This window comes from Nycticebus coucang, chromosome 10, assembly GCF_027406575.1.
Source record: "Nycticebus coucang isolate mNycCou1 chromosome 10, mNycCou1.pri, whole genome shotgun sequence".
In the NCBI taxonomy this organism is placed as follows: Eukaryota; Metazoa; Chordata; class Mammalia; order Primates; family Lorisidae; genus Nycticebus; species Nycticebus coucang.
Genome location: NC_069789.1, coordinates 22,125,156 through 22,140,955, shown reverse-complemented (window position 1 = coordinate 22,140,955; position 15,800 = coordinate 22,125,156). Strand labels below are relative to the sequence as shown.

General features: G+C 45.9%; 1 protein-coding gene across 2 annotated transcripts in view; it reads right to left on the bottom strand.

Moving 5' to 3' along the window:
* EDARADD (EDAR associated via death domain) overlaps positions 1–15,800 on the bottom strand; it is a 68,802-nt gene that overhangs the window by 40,466 nt on the left and 12,536 nt on the right. For both annotated transcript variants that reach the window (XM_053604303.1, XM_053604304.1), the window contains exons 2-4: positions 15,700–15,758; positions 12,219–12,258; positions 2,092–2,153 (exon numbers count right to left, since the gene is read on the bottom strand). In XM_053604303.1, the coding sequence (XP_053460278.1) occupies positions 2,092–2,153; positions 12,219–12,258; positions 15,700–15,758 (161 nt within the window). The remainder of the gene's footprint in view (positions 1–2,091; positions 2,154–12,218; positions 12,259–15,699; positions 15,759–15,800) is intronic.

Genomic DNA, 15,800 nt, shown 5'->3' with positions numbered 1-15,800 from the left:
CCGCCTGCCTTTATAATACCTAAGAATTCCCAGTTCATATCTGTTCTCAGAGTACATGCTCAATAAATATCAGTTGTAATCCACTGTAGAAGTAAAATAGTTTCAGTAGATGGGATATAGATTTTCAATGAGTAAAAGTAAAGAGTTTTTTATGAAATTCTATTGGAGCCTGGAGGGGTGGCATATACCTGCGGTCCCAGCTACTCTTGAGGCGGAGGCGGGAGGATCGCCTGAGCCCAGGGCTTTGATCCTGCAGTGAGCTATGACTGCACCACAGTACTCCACTGCAGCCTGGGCAACAGAATGGCCCTTGTCTCTAAAAAAGGATCAAAATGAAATTGTCTGAAATGTCAGAATTTAATTTCTGGCACCAGGACACTACAGCGTTTTTCTTCTACATTATCCAACAAAAGGAAGCTAAAATTAAGCCTTAGTCGAAGTGGATTTTAGTCTTATAATAAAATATACAAATCACTGAAAGGGCAGTTAATAAATATTCTAAAGACCCTATTTCCAGCTTGCTTTTAATGTCTGAGCTATAGAAAAAGGAGCGTGGGTTGGTTTTTCTCTTTTTTTAAAAAGATTCTTCCCTAGAGTTTTCTTTGTTCTAACTGCCAAGTTGGTTTCAAAGACTCAGTTCTCAGAGTCTAGCAGTTAAAACAAATCCTATAGATTATACGAAGAAATAACAAACTGTAGCTAGCTTACAGTCCAACTTTTTATTGGAATAAAAGACATTCTGTTTTAAAATAGAACCTTAAACATCTTAAGTAGGTCTTTCCCACCTTTTTTTGGTTGATAAATACATTGTCATCTTTTAGGACGGTCTTTGCTTAATATGGTCAGAATTATAATGCTAAAAGTGGGAAAAATGATGAACAGCGTGCTCCATGTAATGTGTAGTTTGTATCTAATCTTAAATGGTTGGAAAATCCCTAAAGGTAAACTAAATAAACCAGGTAGCATTCTTTTATCTACAAGGAGTCTATGAGTTTCAAAAACTGTGAGCAGTAAAATTTTGTTTAAAAAACTAGGATTAAAAGAAAGGCAAAAATGTATACTTTTCAGTTCGCTAAAACAGTTTAAATTCAGTCACTACAGAAGCCAATCATTAGATTGTAATCCCAAGGAAAAAGAGTCAGCATTTGTTATTCACAGTCAATGACCGATGATTTCCCCCAAATAAAGTTAAAAGTAGCACCGCTGATAATTCTCGAGGTTGTATGTCATATTGTTTAATCTATCAACTGTTGTCTAACTTTGCTTTGTTACAGAGGTGATTTGACAACCTCAAAATATTACTATTGAAGTTTTAGTACAGATAGATGTTTTTAAAGCAAGATCAAACGAAACTTTGTTAAAAATTAACTTGGTGTTATGGAGGGAGTAGAACCAAACCAGGCTGTCTTGAGGCAAGACATACTTTTTGAGCTATTTAATGCTCTAAATAGAGTTCAGCACATGGGAGGTTACTGTGCAATTTTGCTAATGAACTTCAAGTGAGTGAATAGAAGGGGACGGGCTGGTACAAGAGGTAACGGAAGCACATGGTGACCCAAGGAAGCCTCTGGAAGGACACTTACTAAAGGTGAACAGAGGGATGGCAGGCAAATCTCAATATTTTTTTGTGCCTTTGTGTTTTTTTTGCACAATCTGAACTTTAAAATAACAAACATTCTTTCATAATCATAACACAATACATATGTTTGCTTTTTGGAAAAAGACAATAGAAATAATATGTCAAAATTTGACAGCTGTTATCTTAAAAGGTTTCATAAACCATTACAAAAACGTATATAGTTTTGTGGTGTCTTAAAAAATTTCACCATCCACAGCGTACCAACTGCAAGGGAGAGAAAACAACTCTCCTTTCGAACTCACTAGCACTGATAAGTATTTCAAAGAATGGAGTAAAGCTACCCTGCTCATCAGAAGTAACGAAAGTTCTATAGACAAGCTACCTTGCTGGGATGCTTAGAAGTCATTTTCAAACTTATTATCTAGAAATCTTATTCCTCATTCTTTATTTTTAAAGCTAAGATACTTCCTGCAACACTCTAAGGGTAAAAATAAAGTTGAAATGATTCTTACCTGCTGTTGCATATCAGAATTTGGTGGACATTCTTCCAAAGTAATTGTATTGCACTCCTCAGCTGGAGGAAAAAAGACACAAAGCTGGATAAAGCTGCGGTGTAAGACCTAAAATGAAGGCGCCGTATCACATGCCGCCTTGACGCCTAGTACATCAGGAGGGCCTGCCTGCAAGTTTCCCCACCACCTCTGCTTCCCAGGAGAAAGTCCCCTCGCTAAACAGTGATCCCTCTCAAGGGATCAGACACAATTCCTGCTTATTTCAGAATAGTAGGTTTCTGTTTCCCACCAGCTACGGAATGATTCTAACAGGCCAATCATATCCTCCAGTGGAGACAGGAGGCACCCTGCCCTTTTGGTACTACAATGCCAGACTCACAGGTCCCTTGGTTGTTTACTCTGTTCCCAAGTATAACACCTGGATGAGCCGGTGTGCAGGCAGTGTCCTGCTCCCCAGCTGTGACCCAGAAACCGCTATTGGTCTCATCTACCCAGTGTCGGGGGGGTGTGTTTGGCTATCTCTGTAATCCCAGGACAGCAACCCTCCCTTTCCAGGGGTGAAGAGGAGGTGATCAAAACTGGACACCACAAGCAGGCTGACCCAACAATGATGGGAACATTCGGGCCGTGTCCCTTCACTGCTCTTGGCAACTAATCCCGGTGCAGGCTGCTGGAGGGAGCTGCCAACTGCCAGCAGACGTGCGCTTTGGCCTGTGCGGTGCTGCAGTTGTCTCTGTTGAGGGTTTGCTATCTCCACTGTGTGCTGAGTGGCCCCAGTTGTGTTGTCAGTTGGCTCCAGCCGGTGCTGGGCAGGAGGCTCCTACGTGGGAGGGCAGGGGCTCTCCTCGGAGAGCTCTCCCAGCACTGCATCTCCCTGGGCACTGCACTGGCCATGGCGCAGCCACAGAGACATTTTTTGTGGGTGTGCACCCCTGGGAAAACAGTGGAGATGGCCCTCTGTGAGGTCTGCAGAAGCGAAGGAGACCACCACTCCAGGGGGGAATTCCACCACCCAGCACCTTGGTTGCCATGGTTCAGACAAGGGCAGTGACGCTGCCTGTCCCCTCCTGCTGCTTCCCCTGTGTCCTTCCAATGCCCCAGGGCAAGGAGGAGCACAGTTATGGCAGGTGTGGGCCGGGCTCTGGTGAAGAAAGAAAAGAGGCAGTTGGGCGTGTGGCTCAAAGGAGTAGGGCAGGGGCCCCACATGCTGGAGGTGGCGGGTTCAAACCCAGCCCCGGGCAAAAACTGCAAAAAAAAAAAAAAAAAAAAAGGAAAGGAAAGGAAAGAAGCAGAGGCATTCATGCTCAGCTGCTCTCGCTTAACTCAGCACTGCTACTTTCCGGCAGGGCAAGGGCGAGGGGCCCCGGCCCTGTAGGGACCCAGGCTACAGACAAATCCACCTGCCTGGATGAGGACCCCACCCCAGGGAGGCTGACTGACATTCCCTGGAGGGAGAGGTGGCTGCCACAGACCCCGTCCCTTTCCCCAAAGGTCCCCATCATGGATAGAAACAGATGGAAACAAGAACGGACAGCCACAACTGTACGTGGCTAGAACTCCAAAATATTTGGAAAGAATTTGTAAGAGAGAGGAAAACACTGCATAAAATAAATTATTAATTTTTTAGAAACCTATGTGGCAGAAAAGACAGGGCCATAGCAGAGCTTGGTTTTGGTCCATCAACCTCTGGGTTATGGGCCCAGCCCTCCACTTACACCCAGGCCGCAACAAAGAACCTGATCTTTGGACTTAAATGGGAAGTCCCTGGATCCCTGAGCACAGTAAAGGACGATGCAAATCTGATGTGAGCCCGGAGACCTTAACCACGTGAGAGCACGTGAGTTACCACAGGGAAGGCCCCCAATCCTGACCAGCCCGATGTAAGGTTCTCCGGGGGAAGAAATGTGTTAAGTATGAGCATAGTAGAGAAGACTGCTGTGCTCCCCAAATATATCCAGGGGCTGGAAAAAAAGGGCATAAAAAAAAGACAGAAAAGAAACCTGGATACAGGAGAGGAGACAAACAAAACCAAAAACAAAAAAAACCCTGAAATAGAGCCCCCAAGTTTGACCCAATTGGAAATCCAAAATTCACTAAAATAATTTAAATAGTAAAAAGATCAAGAAGGGCAGACTGGCTTTGTGTTCGACAACACAGGTTTGTCGAATTACCTTTAACAGCTACTACAACGGACTCATTGGCAAACCTTCATGGACTTAATCAGTACCGGGGCTCAAATTAACAGTTATATTTGGAGATGCCGCTCAATTTCAACACCGTGCCCCTACCATCTTAGGGGAGGTACTGAATATAAGTAGTGGACAAACAGCTATGCCTCACCCTCACCATCAGAATTATTGTTTTTCCTATATTTCCCATGGTTATAGGACCCATTGTCCTAAAATATCTTATAGCGGGCCTGGATGCGCTGACCTTGTAAATTAATACTAAATCAAAATTTTGACAACTACGAGTTGGCTTAACTAAATGAGGTCCTATTGATCCCCAAGTTAAAATAATTAATACGTCTTAATGTAAATTAAAACAGGGCCTTTGAAGATCAAAAGGCCCTATATCAGACCTACTGAGCAGGCCCGGCAAAGTGGCACCCACCTGTACTCCTAGCACTTCGGGACGCTGAGGAGGAAGGAGAATTGTTTGAGGCCAGGAGTCCAAAACTAGCATGAGCAAGAGCAAGATCCTGTCTCTACAGAAAAATAAAAAAATTTAGCCCAGCCTAATGGCACATGCCTCTAGTCCCAGCTGCTCGGGAGGCTGAGGCAGGAGGATCGCTTGAGCCCAGGAGTTTGAGGTTGCAGTGAGCTATGGTCTCACGACTGCACTCTAGCCTGGGTGACAGAGTGAGACCCTGTAAAAGATCTAACGAGTGAAGGGTGGTCATCTCAACTGCTTCTCCACTGAACAGCCTAGTTAGGCCTGTTCATAAACTTGGAAAAAAACGAATGGTGCTTCCTGGGGGATCACTGCAGCCTTACAGCTTCGGCCCTGCCCTTGAAGGTTCCCATACCCAAAGACCAGTACGACTGAGATCGCTGATTGCGTCCAATCAGCAACTAGGAAATACTTTGCTATTATAGATTTGGCTAATATGTTCTATTTGGTGCTTATTTCCTATCAGTAGAAGTTCACCTTCATCCCCAAAAGGAATGGGCTCTTGCACCACAAGAGAGTAAGACCCCCACCACGTTGGTTAAATTCCTAATATGACTGGTGTCCAAAGGCTACTCCCTCCCTGGCCCTCTCTGCACCCACCATGTTAACACAAATCCAGTATTTTTTAGTTCTTTGGGGATTCTAGTGACACGATATTCCTCATTTACAGATTCTTCTTAATCTCACTGATGCTACTGTTCACAAATCAACTCATCATAAATCTGACCTCCCACCCCTCTACAACAGGCACTGCTGTGAGTCCTGCAGGGACTCCTTCACTGGAGGGGTTTAGCAGCCGCCTCTCACTCCTCCTGAAGACTTGGGACCACCCATGGCCCTAAGTTATCCGTAGGCTTCTCATGGAAGAAGCTGCCCTCCTAGGCCCTGCTCTACGTGTCATCAGAGTAGCAGCTGCTGGCTGCACACCCAGCTTCCTGGAAACCCAGGCTTTCACCACCCTCGAGCTCATGACCTTCCACACACCACCACCCATTGTGCCGTGGGGCTTGGAAGCAGCATCTTGTACAGCTACTGAGGCTTCCTCAATACAGGATGGAGCCAAACCTGGGCCCTCTAACACAGTCCATCTGCAGGGTGCGGTGTCCTTCCCTATTCCTTGCTAAGGCCCATAGTGCAGAAAAGTCCCACCCTCCCAGACTCCTAAGATATCTGGGGAGCCCCTTCTTTTCTTCTTTTTTCTTCAACAGAGTCTCACTATGTCGCCCTGGGTAGAGTGCTGTGGCATCACAGCTCACAGCAACCTCAAACTCTTGGGCTTCAGAGATTCTCTTGCCTCAGCCTCCCAAGTACCTGGGACTACAAGTGCCCACCACAACACCCAGCAATTTTTTTGTTGCAGTTGTTGTTTAGATGGCCTGGGCTGGGTTTGAACTCACCAGCCTCAGTGTATGTGGCCGGCACCGTAATCACTGTGCTACCGGTGCCGAGCCTGGGGAGCCTCATCAAAGCAACTGTGTGAATAGCAATGGCAGTTTGCAGACTTTACAGATGACACTGCCACCATCATACATGATGGAGCTCAGTGGACAGTTGCTGCTTTCCATCCATTAGCCTTTATTGGATACCCCTGACAAAGGATGGGAGCCAGGGGTCAGTAAAATTAGCCACACTTGGAACATGATCTTATCACCTGATGCCCTGGCCAACAACCTCATCTGCACAGGCCTTATAAAATTTGGGCTGCTGCCTGAGAATTGCACTCTAAAGAACTTTGGGAATCTCTTGCCTCACTGATGCCCAACACATAAACCAAAGTAACAGCTGTCCCTACACACACTAAGGCCACAACACGTGGCCTCCCAGCACATGCCCTATCCCCTTTGGAGTTCTAGATGCTTCTGGTAGTGACCAAGACACTTATCTCTCTTCTCAGAATACACGATGCTGGCCTTGAAACCATTCAGTGAAATTTCTAACTCCTTTGTAAGTCTCAGGCAGCAGATGTGATTGAGGTATGAGGGGCTCCCCAAAAATGTATTTAAGTTACTCAGTGTCACTATTGCCACAGGCATTAATGAATTTAAAACCATAAACTCTGGGGAAGGGCACTCCTTACACCAGGCGTCCTCAAACTGCGGCCCGCGGGCCACATGAAGTGGTGTGAATTGTATTTGTTCCTGTTTTTTTTTTTACTTCAAAATAAGATATGTGCAGTGTGCATAGGAATTTGTTCAGAGTTTTTTTTTTTAATTATAGTCCGGCCCTCCGATGGTCTGAGGGACAGTGAATTGGCCCCCTGTTTAAACAGTTTGAGGACACCTGCCTTTCACCAATGCCACAAACTCCATTGCCCTCACTAGCCATAGAGGGGGTCACTTCTGAAGTTTGTAGGTTTTTTAAAATTTATTTTTATTTTTACTGTTTTATTCCTTTTTAAAAATTTCAGATTAATATGAGAGTACAAACAATCAGGTTACAATTTGCACGTGTTAGGCCAAGTCCCTGTTGTAGTCATGTCCCACACCCACTGTGCCCACTAGGTGGGAGCACACCCATCCCCCTCCCTCCTCTACTCTCCCCTCAACCTGAAATGAACTGAGTTTTTCATTTGGTGGGCTTCATTTTAGTATTGAGTACATCAGATACTTGCTTTTCTATACTGGTGATACTTTTATCAAGAAGAATGTGTTTCAGAGCCATCTAGGTTAACACAAAAGATATAAAGTCTCCTTTTTTATGGCTGAATAGTATTCCATGGTATATATATACCACAGTTTACTAATCCATCCATGGGTTGTGGGCATTATTTTTATTTTTTTGTAGTTTTTTGGCCGGGGCGGGGTTTGAACTCACCACCTCCGATATATGGGGCTGGTGCTCTACTCCTTTGAGCCACAGGTGCCACCCAGCATTATTTTTCATGTCTTTTTTTTTTTTTTTTTTTTGTAGAGACAGAGTCTCACTTTACCGCCTTCAGTAGAGTGCCATGATGTCACAGCTCACAGCAACCTCTAGCTCTTGGGCTTCCGCGATTCTCCTGCCTCAGCCTCCCAAGCAGCTGGGATTACAGGCACCCGCCACAATGCCCGGCTATTTTTTGGTTGCAGTTCAGCCGGGGCTGGGTTTGAACCCGCCACCCTCGGCATATGGGGCCAGCGCCCTACTCATTGAGCCACAGGCGCCGCCTATTTTTCATGTCTTTAATGGCCATTTGCCCTCTCTTTCCTGGTCCAGTGGCTACTTTGCTTCCCTAGAAGTCTCAGTCATCAGCAAGGTTTGAATTGACATCAAGGCACCTACAGGTGAACTGTGCTATAAGACCTAAAACCAAGACTCAATTTATGTGCTGCCTTGACATCTAGTAAATTTGGGAGGGTCCTGAATGGCCTCAGCACAAGATGCCCTTCTTATTCTGTTCCTATGGCTAAAGTTCCCTCCGTAAACAATGCAAAGGGACCAGGTACGCTTCTTACCCTTGAGTAGTGGGCTTCGGTTCTCTCATCCCATTCAAACAAGCCAGTCACAACCCCCCTTGAGAATGGGGGGGGCACCCCACCATCTTGCTACCACAAAGCCTGCCTGGTACAGCTCCTGGCTGTTTGCTCTGCTCCCAGGTGGACCCGCAGGTGGCCTTGCAGGGTACACAGCACCCTCTGTCCATCTCATCTATCCTGGGGCCAGTGTCCTGTGTCTGGCCATTCCCATAATTCTAGGGTGGGATCCCTCCCTTACCAATGGAGTGAAGAGAAGGCAATCAGAACCCATTCTCCCGTGAGTAGCAGCATCACCTCAGATTCCACTGTGTTCACTCATCCGTCTGACAGTGCACTTACTAAGCCTTTCACACAGCAGAGTGGGATAATGTTTGCCTTGACAGCTCATCCTCTTAAAGGTCAAATCCAAACCATTTCAGTTCCATTGGTTAAAGTTCAGGCTGCCAGTGAAAGGCAAAGGAACTTGATATGCGTGGTAAATGTTTAACATCTTTCACAATGAACTGTTTGGAAAGAATTCCATTCTTGGGTTGTTTTACGTATGTGTTAACTTCAGTCTCCCCATTCTTGGTAGAGATTGTACAAGAAGAGTTAAAAACCGATTTTGTTCCATCATATCTGGGAGTCACTCTGTAGTCACAAAATTCAAGACCATTCTCTAAACTTGAAAGTTGACAGGCACATAGTATGTTTTAAAAAAAATTTTTTTAGCATCATGTAAATGTTTAACGTTATAAAGCTTTAAATAGAGAATCATTTAACTCAGGATTCAAAAGGTAGGGTGAAGTGAAGGATTGAATGATTCATCTATTTATTGTTTATGAAGACTTTGTAGAAATCAAATTCTAGGAGAAACCCCATTGTACAGTCACTATAGGGCCAGATTGCTAAGCGACAGTCTTTTTGTTCAAAACAGGAAATCACACTTAAGGGTGATTAAAAAAAAAAAAAGATCTTGAGCCAGATCACACCATGACATTGCCCCGTAGGGGCCACTGTGGTGCTGCCTTTTTCTAAGGCAGTTTCACTCGGCCACTCTGCCTGAAAGCTACTGACAGTCCTCGGCTCTGATTTTTCACAACTCATTGGCCGGATTTCCCTCCACACCTGTCTGGCGCTCCTGTGTGCCAGGCACCGTTCTAGACTCATTCATCCCGTTGTTAGAAGTGCCCTGGGAGGCAGATGCTAACCGTGTCCTCCCCAACACACTGATGAGAAAAGTGAGACCCTGAGACCTGAAGTCACTTGCAGAGGCCACTCAGAGCCAGGCAGTTGAGCTGCTGTTTGCTTCCCTCATCTATATTTCTTGAAGCTTCCTAGGGAGGGCTTCAAAGTGGGGTCTGCCTCCTAACCACACAAGTAGGAGATAAAAGGCAGATTCTGGGGCCTAACCCCACCTCCGCCGGGAAGTGATTTGGAGGCAGTGGAGCCGAGAATCTGCATTTTAAACCCACTCCCGTGATGATTCTTCTTCACACTGAAGTCTAAGGATCACTGCCCAAGATCGCCTCCATCTGCCCCTGTTGCCTTCTGCTTCCTGCTGAATTGGACAGTACCAGGAGGCAGGACGCAGAAGGCTTACAGGTCATTCACGGAGACAGCGAGGGGGAAGGGAGCTTGCCAGAAGCCTCCCCTGGTACAGCCAGGGTTTGGGCTCAAACCTGGCTTCAGTCTCTTTTTTTATATCACTACCACTCCAGGGACAGGGACAGAACAGAAAAGAAATGACACTCTAGTGGTGTCATTTCAGGGAGCAGGAGAGGGGTGCAGGGTAGGAAAGGATGAGGAGGAGAGGCTTGGCCACACCACGGACTTACCAACACGTTGGCCCTGGTGGGGAGGCACCACCAGAACCACTAGGACAGCGGTTCTCAACCTGTGGGTCACGACCCCCAAAGGGGGGGGTTCCTGAATATCAGATATTTACATTACGATTCATAACAGTAGCAAAATTACAGTTATGAAGTAGCAACGAAAATAATTTTATGGTTGGAGGTCACCACAATATGAGGAACTGTATTAAAGGGTCACGGCATTAGGAAGGTTTAAACCACTGCGCTAGGAAAACTCACATCAGCATGAGCTGGGCAGGCCTGCCTGTCCACAGAGACCAGGAAGCCGGTGCCCTTGCCATCTCTGAAGCTGGTCAGACCTGACTGTTGTCTCCACCCTCACCCCACCCCACCCACCTCTCATCTCTGGGCTGACAGTAGAATGCAAGGCAGATGCTCCACTGTGACAACAGCATCTCGCCCTTAGCAATGGAACATGGGGAGCATGGCCTTGTTGACTGCCCTGCAGGGGAGGTTTTGTGAAAGGGGAGGGTCTAGCCATTGAGTCTACACCATCCTCAAAACATGAGTCTATAGATTATAAACAATAACATTTCAGGTTTGCTTCGGGAGCTGATAAGCATCCCTTGCCCCTTTAGCCACAGAACATTCTTTGCTTGGTATAGCTTGGGTAAAATCTACCCATGCTGCTTCCCAACCTGCTCTCAAGGCTCAGACCTGGCCAAAATTCTCAATCCTTCTGTTCACAGTGATTGCTTTAGGGATGGGCATGCACATGACTTAAACAGCCCAATCACAATCATCTCTAAAAGCATGCATGCACACTGCCGGGAGAAAGACTCCCTCTCCCCACCTGGAGCAGCACCATGTAAGCTGGAGGCGCTAGTGACCACCTTTCCCTCCATGCGGAGAAGGAAATCCTACCCAAGAATGGAGCCAGCACAGAAGACAGAGCCAAGGATGGAGACATCGAGCCTGGAAATAGGCTCCATGCTTATCCAACAGCACCCAGAAGCCCCTAAGCCAGTAAGTCCCTCCCCTGCCTTTTTTTTTTTTTTGAGATAGAGTCTCACTCTGCAGCCCTGGCTAGAGTGTTGTAGCATCACCGTAGCTCACAGCATCCTCAGCCTCTTGGGCTCAGCCGCTCCTTTGCCTTAGCCTTCCCAGAAGCTGGGGCTACAGGTGCCTGCCACAATGCCCAGCTGGCTTTTCTATTTTTAGCAGAGATGGAGTCTCCCTCTTGGTTAGGCTGGTCTTGAACCCCTGAGCTCAAGCCATTCACCTGCCTCAGCCTCCTAGAGTGCTAGAATTATAGGCGTGCCCCCCTCACTCCCATTGCCCAGCCTCCCCTGCCTTTTTAAATGAATTTGAATTAGGTTTCCCTTACAACCCAGAATCCTGGTTAACGTCACTCTATTTCTGTTAAGAATTTTTTTTTAGGCTGGGCGCAGTGGCTTACACTTGTAATCCTAGCACTCCCCGGGGCTGAGGAGAGTGGATTGCCTAAGCTCACAGGTTCGAGATCAGCCTGAGCAAGAGCGACACCCCATCTCTAAAAATAGCCAGGCATTGTGGCAGGTGCCTGTAGTTCCAGCTACTCAGGAAGCTGAGACAAGAGAATCACTTGAGCTCAAGAGTTTGAACTTGCTGTGAGCTATGATGCCACAGCTCTCTACTGAGGGGGACAAAATGAGACTCTGTCTCAAAAAAAAAAAAGAAAAATTGAGTCTCCACCTGTTGCTCAGGCTAGAGTCCAGAGGCATCATCATAGCTCTCTATAACCTCCAACTCCTGGGCTCAAGTGGTTCTCCTGCCTCGGCCTCCTGGGTAGTTGGGACTACAGGCATGCACCACCACACCCAGGTAATTTTCTGTTTTTTGTGGAGATGGAGTCTCATTCTGGCTTGTCTGGAATTCCTGCCCCCAAGTGATGCTCCTGTCTTGGCCTCCCTGAGTGCTAGGAGTGCTAGGTGTGAACCACTGTACCTGGCCCCTGTTAGGAATTTACTGTATAATTTGTCGTGAAATAATTTACAGATTTTACTAAGAAAGTTTATTTCTAGATAATCATGTAACAAGTCATGAGTTAAACTATCAGCTTATATCTGCTTTACAATTTTAAGTAATGAAAAATTACTTTGAGTAGTGTTTTGTTCAAGTTATTAAAATCATCACAAGTTCAAGTAGTTATATTACCTGTACATACCTTTAGGGAGTCCTGTATCTTGAATGGGATATCTGTTTGACTGTAGAAAGCAACAGAAGAGGAGAGTTATTTTTAAATACCATGGTCAATATTAAGATCAAAGTGAAAAGAAGGCTTTGTCTTGGGAAAGTCATGATTTCTCCTAAAAACCTTGGAAATGTTTAGACTCAAACTTACCAGTTAGCATGATCCATTGATAGTTTTTATTCTCGACTGGCAGTCATGAGATCAAGTCTACAAGAAGTTAATGCTGGACCATGAAACAGAATCAGCTTCCAGATTTCCTCCACTCTAACCATAACCCACACTTCCTCTCTTTTCTGCAGGGCTAGTCTCCTGCCAGTTTAGAATTGAGGAGAATTTTGTTTTCATAAAGTCTAAGGATAGACCTATTGCTTCTCATTTCTGTGACAGTCATTTGGGTCAATAAGTATGTGTCACTGGCAATACTCACTATTACAGAGCTCTGATCTGAGTTGAATAGGATAGGACTCAAAAGATAATTGTCTCACTGATCGCACACAGATCTAAAAATCAGTAACTACACACAGTTATGAACAGTTGCTCCAGGCATCAAATTCAAAATAACAAATGCTCTTACAATCACCTGTATTTTAATTTGTTCATACTTACATGCAGGTCTCTAATGTTCTGGAAACTTATTTCAGATTAAACAATGCAGCCATTCTCTGAAGACATCCAGGTGAGGTGTGAGAATGTGCCCGATTTCCCAAGCCTGCCCCAAGTCCCACTTGGCTCCTACTCTAAACGCGCCCCGTCTTCCAGCCCAGACAAAGTTACATCTTGCATACTTCCTGTAAGTCTCATCCATGTCTTCCTTTGACAGAGGAGAAAAATAAACAAATGTGGAATCAAAGGTCTTGTTTTAAATGCCTTTTCCTTGGGGTTTCTTTGGAGCGGTGCAATAAAGTTTCAGAAACTCTGAAAGTCTCGATCCACATCCCAATGAAAATAAAAAAGTAAATCAGAAGCCATCCATCATGGGAAACTTCATAACCAAGTAGATCGATCCCAGACTAAATTAATTCTTTTCATCATCCTGCTCTCAAGAGCATCAAACAGACACCTGTACTGTAACACTTAGTCTGTTTTTAAAAGTACTTGTCTATTTCCTCAGATAAACTGAGTTTTTCCAGAGATGGAATGATCTCGATAGATTTTGATACAGTGTTGAGTAAACATCCACTGAAAGTCTGCATGGATGAACACCCAGCACTTGTGCAGGGCTCCTTGACAAACTGATGCTGCAGCTAAGCCTAAAGGATGCCCAGGACTTGGAGGAACTAAGGGAAGGAGCCAAGCGATTGCAGGTGGTGGACACAGCCGGGTGGCTGGAAGAGTTGCAGGTATAGAAGATGCATCAGCGGGAAGCACGGATGTCTACTGGAGGTGGACAGAGGAGGGCAGGGTTGGATAAGAAATGATGGAACCAGTTTCCAAGAAAGACCATGAGAGCTGGCAAAGGGTCTTAGGTGGGATGCCATTCTAGGTTATTGGGAGGCTTGGTTCATCAAACATCTGCGGCTACCTGCTTTGTGCCCAGCTGTGCATACGGGAAGATGGTCAACCGGCTAAAGTCAGACCAGCAGACAATTACAACTCAGCATGATAACAATTAGGGACCACGCTCTGCGGAGGGAACAGCTGAATGTCGCAAGGCACAGAAGGCTTCATAGATGGGAAATGCCTGAACTGCGATGGGAGGATGTGGGAGACTGTCCTTGCCAGAGGGAACGGCACTGTTGATATCCCAGGTCGGTGAGAGAGCTCAGAGTATTAAAGCAACAGCAAACAGCTGCACACCACTGGCACCACAGATGAGCAGCGGATGCTGAGATCAGATCACGAAAGGCCTCACCTGCCATACCACGGAGTCTGTCCTTAATCCTGTACACAGCAGGAATGTTAAGGCTTGAATTAAGCTCAAGTTAGGGCTAGAAACAGGAATTAAGTTTCCCCCAAAAAAGACACATTGAAGTCTGAACTCCCAGTACTTCAGAATATGACCTTAATCGGAAATCTGTCTTATAGATGTAATCAGTTCAGTTTCCATGGGGGCACACTGGCGACACATAGTCCCTTCACCCAATGTGACTCAGAAGACACACTGGGAGAAGACGGCCATGTGCTGTGAAGTGAGGGAAGGAGCTACACACTGAGGGTCACCTGGGCTTGCTGGCGACCACGAGAAGTGAGAAGAGACAAGGGCAGGAATTCCTCCCCACAGAGCGAGCACAGCCCTGTTGACACCTTGCTGTCAAGCCTCCAGTTCCCAGAACTGAGAGAACACTTCTGTTGCTTGAGCCATCCAGTCTGTGGCACTCTGTTATGACAGCCCTAAGAAGCTAGCAAGAAGGAAGCCTTGGAAGGATCGCTTTGTCCCCAGCGTGGAGAAGTGATCAGAGGAAGACCAGACCCAAGGGAGGCAGTAAGGAGAATGGCCCTGAGGGAGGGGGACCTGGATATTCCCTGTGGGAGGAGTGGGAAGGGAAAAGAAAGGGCCACCTAAAGAAAGGCTTAGTGACAGACTACCCCTGAGCAACCATACACCGTGACCACAGGGTGGTTCATTCCATTTTGATGAGAGTTAAAAGACAGATCATTTTTTCAGGTTAATTTCCACTATGCATCAAAGCTTGGTCCCCTAAGCTGACCACACTTACCAAACTGTACAGTGGTAATTAAAGGACAGAAAAACAAACACCTCTAGTCCTAAAGACACTCCAGATTTAAAGCCATATAATTTGATTACATGAACATCACTCTCACTAAAATAGTTAGCCAAACTTTTTACAACTCCACAGATCCTGTCCTCCAAACACTTGGAACCAAAGAAATGTGTCTTATGCTATCTGCATGGGATCACGGGCAGTGCTACCAAAGGGCACCCATTCGGTCCTGAGCAAGAAGCAGAGCTGTGCAGGGCCTGCAGGAAGGAAATCAGGCTCCCGCCTCAGTGGTGGTGTGCAGCCAGCAGAGAAGGGACAAATAACCTGCCTCACCATCTCAAAGGATCTTCAGAGGTTGAAAAATAACATGTTTGGTAAACCAGAGAGCAGTGGACGCACCTCAGAGTGGTTATGGGAGGGCAAGGCAGGGCTCAGAAGCCAGCTTGTGGGATTAAAAGCAGTAACAGAGATAAATACGTGTGTCCACCGGGCACAGAGGCCACCCAGTTACTAGATCAACAGTGTTAAGAGTCGGTGAGTCGACAGAGCTCTCTCATAACTTCAGGTCATTTCTGGAGTGTGCTAAAAGAGACCACTATTAGCCTGGAAGGACCTAAAGTTTATTATGTTCACAGAGAATATCAAGATAAGGTTGTTTATCTCAGGAAAATCTTCCTTTGAGGTTTCTGGTCCTCCTGGAAATATGGAATAATTAAAACCCAAAGAGAGAACCAAGGAAAAGGAAAGCAGAATGAGAGTTGTCACCATTACTGTAAAAATGTGTAACCTACCATGTTCAAGGAGAAAGTGCTGGGGTCTGTGTCTTCCACTGGCTCCTTTGCCACATGATCTGTAAAACACAAAACAGACCCTAATGGAACACATCTGCTTG